The sequence below is a fragment of the Apteryx rowi genome, unplaced genomic scaffold (assembly GCF_003343035.1).
Source record: "Apteryx rowi isolate R43461 unplaced genomic scaffold, aptRow1 scaffold_227, whole genome shotgun sequence".
Classification (NCBI taxonomy): domain Eukaryota; kingdom Metazoa; phylum Chordata; class Aves; order Apterygiformes; family Apterygidae; genus Apteryx; species Apteryx rowi.
In genome coordinates, this window is record NW_020448608.1 from 117,692 (window position 1) to 128,247 (window position 10,556).

Sequence of the window (10,556 nt, forward strand, 5' to 3'; positions counted from 1 at the left end):
CAGCTGTCTGTAGAAGGCCTCATCGACTTCCTCTTCCTGATCAGGTGGCCTGTAGTAAACACGCACAACAGTGTCACCCCTGCTAGCCTGCCCTTTAATCCTTACCCATAAGCTCTCGACTCGCTCTTCATCCACCCCTAGGCACAGCTCAATACATTCCAGTTGCTCTCTCACATAAAGAGCAACTCCGCCACCTCGCTTTCCTGGTCTCTCTTTCCTAAAAAGCATGTAGCCATCCATGACAGCACTCCAGTCATGCGAGCTATCCCATGACTATCCAGCTTTTCCATGCTTGTGCTTAAGCATTCGTAAGAGAAGATGATATATGTAGAATAACAGACATGTTGTGCTCCCAAATAAATTACAGATGAAACCTGGAATATTTTTCTCATTCAAATATGACTGACACTTTACCTTTTCGATTTAATCTGTTCAAAAGTTGTGGTAATTGGACCTGTTCTTCAGCCGTTGTTTTTTCCCTTAGGCCTTCCTAAGTTGACATCTTAAAAAGCTTGTCCAGAATGGCTTAATACCAGTGATATTGTAGACACTAGCTTCCAATAATTTAAAGTAAAAGGTAATAACTTTTTTCTGTAGTAAAGGAAAACATAAAATACATCTGAAATGATGCTTTTTGAAATGTTTTTATTACAGCTACCTTTAAATCTTATGCACACCATATCAGTGAGCCAAATTTCTGTGATGCTATTCAAAAACCTTGAAAAATGGGAGTTTATTTCAAAAACTTTGAAATACTTTAATCTGTACTAGAGTGATAATATCATCATTAATGTTCACTTTATTCTTGTAGGAGAAAAATTACAATGGTTTCAAAGTCACCTTGACCCCAGTAAGACTGACTACACAAAGAAGGAAGCTGGTGAACTGATTGAAAAGTAAGACGGGGGTTAAAAATGGGATAAAAAGCTTGATTTGTCTTTAAAAAAGAATGTTCTTAAATAAGATCTCTGAAACAATGGTGAATCAGAGGARGACTTTTAAAAATTTAGTATTAAAAATATCAAGTAGTTAATTTTGTTAAGACTGAGGACAATTATGTATTAAAAATGTATGTATACACACTAGAGTTGATGCAGTAAGTCGTTTTGTTTTTTTAAAGCATATCTGCTTTGTTGTGTGTGGAGGACTTCAAATGATTTGGGCTACAGTAATTCCATAAATTTACTTGTTGAGTTAATCAGCGAAACTTAAGTGCATACATTTCATTCTACTTGCTTTTTTTTCTTTAATTTTCTCTGCTGAGAAAATTAAACAGATTCGGGTGAGTGGATTTTTAGGGCAAGAAAGAACAGAATTCCTTTGTATGGATCCAATTTTGATATTTCTGTGCTGCAGAAAATATGTACCTATGGCCTGCCACCGTTTTTCCCCTGCTAGCTAAATCGTATGATAGATGTGTTTTCTTGCACTGGTGTGCCGTAATTAGTTTCCTTTCAGAACCTCTGACATATTTCCTGTACTGTTAATGAAACCTGTAACCTGCTAGTCAACTCTAGTGATACTGCAAAGGCAATAAAAACCTTATTTTTTGGATTCAGTTGGCTGTTTAGGAGATGATGTATAAAATATGCCAAAGAAGAACTTTACTTTAAAAACCACTGCTGAGATGGTGAAGTTCAGCACTTAAAAGTTAGGAAGACTTAGATCTAGTGCTGTGGTCTCCTGGAGGTGAATTATGATAGTGTGGGAGTCTGAATAAAACTTTCTGAATAAAAAAGAAGATTAAAAACAATTGTTGATGTGGATCATCTGCTGCTTCCGTAAGTTCTGAATGGAGCTTCCATTTTGAAGATCAATATAACATGTCAAACCTGAAAAATGTATCTCTGACTTGCTTAAAATTCAGAAAATAAGCATAATCAAAGTAGTTCTGTTTTGCAAAAGTTTTGTTTGACTATTTCTAGCATAAATGCGTTTCATTTCTTTCAGTTATATGGGTCGATTTAACACTGAATTGGAGCAGATTGAGTTGCAAAACAGTATTAAAGGTAGACAAGGAAGACAGCATGGTTCTCGGGAAACAGTCATCAGGCAGACCATAGAACGCGAAAGACAGCTCTATGAAGGCTATGGAATAGGTATGTAAAGGCATTGGAAATAATCCTGCAGTCACAGCTTAGTTTCTAGCTTTGTGAACAAGACGCAAAGTGAAATTTCTAGGCATTATTTTTATTTTTCTCTCCTCAGAAGAAACTGCTAGGAATTCTTGGAATGCTTTGCAGATGAGTTGGGGGAAGGGAATAAAGATAAATGATGAATATCTGACCCATATGTTTCTGCTTTACTTTCTGGCAGTTATGCATCTTTGCTTGCATTGCTTCTTTAATGCAGGTAATAGTATAGATTTTTTGAAACTGAAGTGAGATTTAATGTACCCATCTCAAATATAAATCCTGTCAAGCAGCTTGCTCAGTCCTTCATTCTATAAAAGTATTTTTAGCTTAAAAATTCATTTCAGCGGGTGTGCGTGTTTATAGGCATGCATATATTAATGTGTGTTGGCGTGAAGACTTCATTTGACCATGTGGATAAAAACCAGCATAATATTCTCTACAATTTATTACTTTTATAGGTGGGCTTCATTATCTGGACTTGTGTCAATGAAGTGTTTATACACAGTTTACTTTAATGTTCTTCCAGAAATGTAAAAACTTATCAGGGATAAACCTCTGGCCTGACTTGCCCCTTTCCACCAAAGTGTGCTAGGGGTATGAGGAACTTCTGAAAGTTTCATATCATGAGAGAGTGGGCTTTAGGGTTTGTGAACTTGAAGAAAATCATGGCCCCTACAAACTCAAGGACCTAAAGGATCTTCAGAGAGAGACTGTTCTTCCACTGAGGTTGTGATGTGCTGGTTGCCTCTTCATGTGGGAGAGTGACTGCAGCAGAAATTGTAGTGCTGGAGTATTTCCAACATGTGAATATTTCTGGAATTCTTCCCATTTAAAATTTAGGGAGTCCAGCAAGAAATGATGGGCCATTGTGACCTGTCTGAAGCTCTATTCTGCACTCACAAATGATATGCCACACAAGTAGAAAAACATGGGTTTTCTCTTGTTCTTCTTGTGTGGAGGAGATCTGCCCTTTCTTTGGGAGGGAGGATATTTGATGAAGTGAAAGTGCACTCTGTGTGTGAAAGCCTAATGCTTACCTGTTAATCAAAGACCCTCAAATACTCTGAAGATTTAAATGAAAATCTTGTGGATAAGAGTCAAGTTGAAAGCACTTTGAGGTTTTTAAACATCTAGCTTGTGCTTGGTCAGCATCACAAGTTTGAATAATATCAAAATGCCAGATATTCTTGTTGACTTTTTTGTTACCATTTATTTTCCTTTGGGAGTAGCCATCTATGCCAACAGAGCATCTAATGAAATCTTCAACAGAGCTGAGAAGGACAGTTGTGTGAAAACCACAAAACAAGCATTAGAGCTTTAAAAAGCAAACACCTAAACTCTTTATTTTCTTTTTTCGGAAGGTAGCACACAGATACAAGTTACTTGTGAGAGGAAGAGAAATAAAAGACTGAAAATTAGATAGCTGGAACTGGGCTAGCACACAGATACAAGTTACTTGTGAGAGGAAGAGAAATAAAAGACTGAAAATTAGATAGCTGGAACTGGGCTGAAGAGATGCAGCAGTAAACTGGTGAAATAAGGGAGAAACAAAAAGGAATAACAAAAGTAGAAAAAAAGCAAGTAGTTGTTGAGAGCGGTGAAGTACAAAATAATGCTGAAATTTGATTTGTATTTTTCTTTAACAAATGAACATGTTAGAGCCAAGTGTCCAACTTTGCTTTGATGCTAAAATACTATTCAAAGGCAGTGCAGCTAATAGTGAAAAAATCATGGAAGAAATTTAGACATGGCATTGCTTTGCAGTTAGGATGTGGAGTACAACAAGGTTTGTGTTGTATTCCTTCCCTCCCTCCCTCCCAAATGGATTTTACCATTAAAAAAATGTATGGCTCTAAAAATATTCCTAGTGTTACTTAATACTTTCATGTACTATAGAAAAGGAGTTCTGTATGACTTCATGCATAATGGAAATTCATCTTTGTTTCTTTAGAAGTGTGGGGGAAAGTCATAGGAAGAGAGATATGAATGTCACAAAACTGCTCAGTTGTAGCAAATCTCCTTTCTGGTTTTGCTTTTAAATTTTAGCTTTTCTGTTTTTCCTTATTACTTTGTGGAAAAACTGACAAGAAACAATAGGACTAGATAAAAAGATGTCAGATGCACAAGCACAACACAAAAATAAAGAAGAATCCAGAAATACCATAAGCAACATTTGAAGTTATTATAATATTAGTAAGTAAAGCATTTGGAGAGCATGGTGCAACTTCACATATTAAATACACACTCAAATCATTCATTATTTGTTATCACAGCTGCTGCAGGTTTTGCTCTCTGTCTAGGACATGCTATTCATTCAGAAAATAGTTGCTGCTAAATACTGTAATTAGAGATTGGGGATAAATGGAAATCAGCTGAAAACTGCTTTTATGCTCTAGCTCATTATCACTGTAAGCTTCAATGAGGGGAGCTCTTATAACTGACTTAGTATTGAGGGTGTTTTCTGTTCTTGAACTGGATTATTTCTTGTATGCATGCACATTTGTTATGAAGAGACTGCATGATATGAATTGTCTGCGTTTAAGAAAGCTTAAAAAAATTTGGTGTCTTATATATAACAGATGTATGAAATAGAAATTTAGATAACTTTTTTTATTGACTGTTATGCAAATGCATAGTAGATTTTAGTCATTTAAAAAAATATATTACCAGTAAGGGAACATCCAGTCTATCTATGAGGTTGTTGAATTATGTCGGCAGTTACTTGTCGCTTCCTTGCTTCTTAAATACAGCTAAACTAATTTTACTGCTATTTTTCTTCCCGACATTGTCATTTGCATTTTTTTTTAATGATCTTCATAGCAAAGCTGTTGAAAGGGAATCCTGGAAGTTGACAAGATATGTATGGCTTTGGAACTCAGCATGCTTTCGGTTGAAACAYGTCATAACTCCTTTATCTGAAAATCCTGCATTTTTTATACTGTTTTTAATTACCTTCCATGTTCTCACAGAAGCATAATGTAAAATGACCTTTAAAGCTAAACTTACCGGTTTCATTAGTTAATTCTTGAAGTTTCAGGATGTAAGGAAGTTCATTTTAATTGTAAATGATACATCTTTTATCTAATGTATCTGCTAGTGTACTGTTCTGTACTGCTTGTTAGCTGTAACAATCACTATCGTGTAACTGAATTGCTCTTTAAAGAAAGAGCATCTACAGTTTTCTAAACATCCTTTTCCCTTTTTAACTTCAGCGTCTGATATCATCTGTTGACCTGACTTCAGGTGTTTCTCTGTATGACAGTTCTAATGGACATGATTATGCTGCTTACAGTCTGTTTTAGGCCAGTAACATTTCAGTCCATGTGAAATTTGGGTAGATCTGCGCAGATCTCAGTGTTTTGGGAGAGAGATATGATTACTGCTATGAAAAACTGTACTCTGGAAGGAAATAAAACATCTAAGCAAATTGTCACAGACTGTGCTGCAAGACAGAGCCCTAGAAGGGTGCTCTGATGATACCAGCATCAGCTCCTCTCTCCCACTTTTTTCTCTAGACTCCATCTAGTCCAGGCCTGTGCACAGAGGCAGGGTCACTTAGACCGACTGCTGACAGAAGTTTTCGTCCTCAAGGTTCTGAAGAGTGTCATAAGTAATCTGGTCCAGTGCTTCTCCATCCTAACAGTTAGAAAGGTCCTTTTTCCATCTTTAGTTGAGACAGCACCTTCCTGTGCCTTAACATTTTTAAAGCAAAGTAAGAAGTTCACGAGTAGCAGCAAGAAAACATGAAACGTGTGTATGCTAAGGAAATACTGCTGACTAAAACAAGGGTGTTGCTAATCTGAAAACATAGCGCTAATACAACTTTGCAGCATAATGACAAAAATTATTTATTCTATAGTAGTATATCATTACTTTGTTTCTACTGGACTATAGTTTCTAGTTCTGTTCCTAATCTGGCAATTTTGTGGTTTCTATGGGATAAGATATTGTAAATTATGTGTAAGAGGATATTAAAAACTCTGCCACTGCCAAAGCAGAGAAGAGCAATTCAGTTCCAAATCTTGTGGGTGGGGTTTGAGGGTTTTTTTTTGTTTGTTTGTTTTGCTTTTTTTCCCAAACTCTCCCAACCCCAGCACCTGCTTTCTCTTGGCCCAGGGGTGAGCCATGGATAATAAAATATTAAAATATTCCACATGGAAAAAATCCAACGTAAGTTAAAGTAATTAGCTTTCCAGTTTTTTTTTTCAACTGAAAAAGCAGTTGAAAGAGCTTAAATTGAAAGTCATATAATTTAATCCTGGTTTGTCTAAGAATAATGCTGAACAGTACCTTGGCTCAGCACTTTGACAGAAGGAACAAGGAGGAATCTCAGCCCATTTCTGGGGCAGYTGGCCCAAGTTAGCATACTGCCGCCTCTGCCAAACTCACTATTAACATCACTGAGTCCTCTCCTAAGGCAGGAGCTAACTGAGTAGGCATTTCTCCTTGTGAAATGGCTGAGAGAAGGGACAAACTGGTCTTTCATGGTGCAGCTAGGACACTCCAGCACTTGCCAGTGTGCTGCCAAGAATGCAAGAATCGGGGGACAAGGGAGAAGGGAAGAGGGAGGAGGGACTGTGGCTTTGTTTCAACTCTTCCCTCTTTGGGAAGGATGGACCTGTGGTCAGCGTTGGTGTTTATCAGAACCCAGAAATCAGTAGATGTATAAAAAAACAAAGCAAAAATTAGGTAAACAATTCTTTGCCTTGGTTCACTCAGCTGTGAGTAGTAGCAGAGACATCCACTGAATCTATTTGCTGCAAAGCAGGATGCAAAAATCAAAGTAATTGGTATCAAGGCCTGTTGCGTATATTATCATTCTTCAATAGGTGACTTTATAGCCCAATGTAAAGGAAAACAATGTTTTTTTCTGAACAGTAAAAGCTATCCAGCTACAAAGATAAATGACAGGTGTCATCCTATATTATGTCATAGCAAAATGATCTATAATCCTGCACTGATATCATCTGGCTTACTACTGTGAGACTCTGGAAAATTGATGGATGAACAAAGGCAGCACCTTTGTAAATATACAGAACCTGTATATTTAGGGTTTGTTCAAGGGCAGTATAACAACTACCTGAAATGTCACAATTTTAAGACCTAAAGTAGTAAATTAGATTTAATCTTACAGAGATAGATAGTAGTCTTCGTTGTTGACACATCTGCTGCTTGTGAAATCTGTTCAGTTTTTCATAGATAGTAATGAGGGATTTTATGCTGTGCAAAAGTTTCAAGGCTCCTAAGGCATAAATCCATAAATTAGTGAAAATGTTAAACATGGGTCACAGGAATCATACCTTTGCTTTCTCTAGGCAAAGCAGTTTAAGTATTCTAGATAAAATTCTGTATGGGTTTATAAATTACACAGCTAGTAGGAACACAGTTTTGGTTACTCAGGGGTGGGAAGGAATCTGTCCTATAGTTCTCTGTACAAGCTGGTTGCCTTCCTTTTTTGCTACCAAAGGTGGTAAAGATGGTTCAGGGCAAACCTTTTGTCATTTTAAAAACTTTTAGTCTTTAAAACTATTGATGTTTACTTTTAGTCTTTAAAGCTATTGATGTTTATTTCTGATCAAGTGAGAGTAGCATCAATTCATGAGAAAATACAGGGTTCTATATAAATATTACATTGCATTTACTGCAGTATTTACCAGGCATTTCAGCAACCACGCAATGCTAGTTTCCGAGTAGTAAGAGTTTTGTTTGTAGTACAGATAGTTAACAATGGAAACTATAACTGAACTGGAATGAGACTAATTGTTATCTGATAGCCATTCTCTGCTCTCTAGAGATCAGAAACTTTCATTGCTGGTGGAAGGAAGTAGTATTATATTAAAAAATCCAAGGATATGTTCTGTTTAAACATATGAGATCTTACTGTACTCTTCCTGATGTTTGTGTTTTACATGCGTGTATTTTTTTCTTAATCTTGTGCTACATGGTAAATTTTCAGAAGTGTATTTAAGTGTTTGTTACATTTTCTAATTCAGATTGGGAGTTACGTTCCCAGCTCTACCACTGATCTGTCTTGCTTGCAGCGGTCACTTAGGTGCTTTGCAATTCTTTTCCAAACGCATTGCAAAATATTTATGAAGCACCCAGTACTCATTAATTTACAGCAAGGATTATATGTTTAGGTCAGTTTTGAAAACAAAGTTTCCTATCATACCTTCTATCTGTTGTGTATCTTTGTAGTAAGTTCTGTAGAGCAGAACTGTCTTTTATTTGGTGGGTGAGTGAATGTCTTAAAAACTAGCATAATCAGAACTTGATCTTGGTTGAGCATGCTAGTTGTGCTTTTAAGACAAATAGTAAATTATTCTCCTAGTTTTCTTATCGGACTTTTTTAAAGGGAAACTATAAATGCATATGTTGCTTTGCTATTTCTTGGATGTGTCAGTTCAGAGAAAATGAAGCACGCTCTTACTAGTTGTCAGGATTGGATTTTCAGTAACTGGTACATTTGAATTCTGGAACAGTTCATAGATATAATCTCACTTCCTTTACTTTAGCAATGAGAGGTCTTCCTGTTTAAGTATTATTCTTGGACCTTTCTAATATGAATCCTCATTCTCATTTGCTTCTATCTCTGAAATAATATGTTCAACCCTTTAGTTCACATTTCTGACTTTGAAAAAAGACTTACTGGATGATGTAACACATCTAATAGGATTTAATTTCACTCCTATTAGAAATCCCAGACATTGTGAACAGCAAGCATCTTAAAATTTTCAGGTAAGTTTTCATTATCACTTCATTATTGTGCAAAATACTATTTCTGACTTTGGCATGTTATACCTCTTTTTTTTTAATAAAAAGAATTTATGTAAGAACTATCAAGAACTTTTTTTTCCCCATCTTTGAAAAAGCAGATTAACTGAAAGGATTAACATTCACTGTTAGTGTTCAAAGTCAAAAAACCCAAAGCAGAGACCTCTGGCTGCTCTGTGTTTATGAATACACAATTGACTTCTTGTACTGGGACATCTAATGGAAATGTTCTTGTTTTACTATCTTGGTAGAGCCAAAACAAATATGTTCATCTTATAATTGGTAAATATTGTCCTTGCCCCTGAGAAAAATTATCTATGAGTGCACTTACTGTAATCAAGCAAGTATTGTATTAACTGAGTACTAGAGTTGATGTGATATCTAAATGATCCCTTCAGCCTTTACGCAGCCTTTCAAAGTAATATATTCAGTATGTGAGTTAAAATTTACTAACGCTTTGTGTATTCTTGAAGTCAGTTACATGAGATGTTAACAGTTAACATAAATCATAACAAAGGCCTAATGTACACGTGATAGTAGCTCTGCAGATTGACCATCCAAATAAAGAAACTTAGCCAAACTGCTTTTTCATTGTTTGCAAGACTGGGAGCTTAGTCTGTCAAACCTAAATCAGTTGGCCTAAAGTAACAGAGGATAGAAATAATCTGTGGGAGTGAAGTAAGTCATACTTTTTTTTTTCAGAATGTCAAATCTGAAAGCACTTAAATTCTTTATAGAGAAATTGCAGCTGCAGTAGTGTACAAGATCAGGTGAAAATGTTGGAGATCATTCATGCTGCAGTGGGACTGATAGTATAATTTAGAAAAGCAGGCTCACTTGAGTTAGCATCTTTAGAGAAAACGTGAATTAGCTCTGCTACTTTCTTGCTATTTACATTGCTAATTGTTTTTCATGACATCATGACTTTTTTTTTTCTTTAAGAGAATGGGATGGTGATCTGAAGAAACTGCCAAACATTAAAATGAGAAAGTTCTCTGCTAAGGATGCTGCTTGCAGCCATGCTGAGGTGGCAGATGTGGAAGCTAAAGAGTTGAATAAAGAAGACATGGTTTAATGAGCACCAGCTGATTCAAAAGCTGAAACAGCTGAAAGGAATTGCAAGAAACCTATTTTAATAAGCACTAGAAACAAGAATAAAGCTAGTGTTTTCAATTATATTTGCAAAGGCTTTTCTAGTTGCATTTTTGTTTAACTCACTGTGTACCTATGTTAGAGAGCAAACTTTGAGCAAGCAGTTAGGTAAAACTTGAGAATATAAATAAAACCTAAAATCTTACTTGTGTTTTTACCTCTCACATTATACCTGCTCTTTAGGATGCAGGCTTCTAAGCTGACAAAGAAATAATAGTTTGTATCTTGAAATCCTGAATAATGCACTACCTCTTCCCTGGCTATAGCACTCATGATTCAGGCAGCTGTTAGAAATACTTTTTGGTAGGAAACCTTTACCTTTTCCTGTTAATGGCAAGTATATGTCACTGAGTGTGTAAATGGTACTCTGTTAAACATTGGACCCAGCTAGTGACAACTTCATCCATCTCTTGTGGCAGGGCCTGGGGTGTCTTTAGGCACATGCAGTTTTGTGGAGAGCGGTGATAGCCTCATTTTACTAATAGGAGTACTGCA

General features: G+C 36.2%; 1 protein-coding gene across 1 annotated transcript in view; it reads left to right on the forward strand.

Moving 5' to 3' along the window:
- TMA16 (translation machinery associated 16 homolog) overlaps positions 1 to 10,206 on the forward strand; it is a 20,641-nt gene extending 10,435 nt beyond the window's left edge. The window contains 5 exon segments of the mRNA XM_026065403.1: positions 812 to 896; positions 1,951 to 2,099; positions 8,831 to 8,873; positions 9,852 to 9,980; positions 9,982 to 10,206. Of these exon segments, the coding sequence (XP_025921188.1) occupies positions 812 to 896; positions 1,951 to 2,099; positions 8,831 to 8,873; positions 9,852 to 9,980; positions 9,982 to 10,045 (470 nt within the window). The 3' untranslated portion in view covers positions 10,046 to 10,206.
- Positions 10,207 to 10,556: the final 350 nt, after the last annotated feature.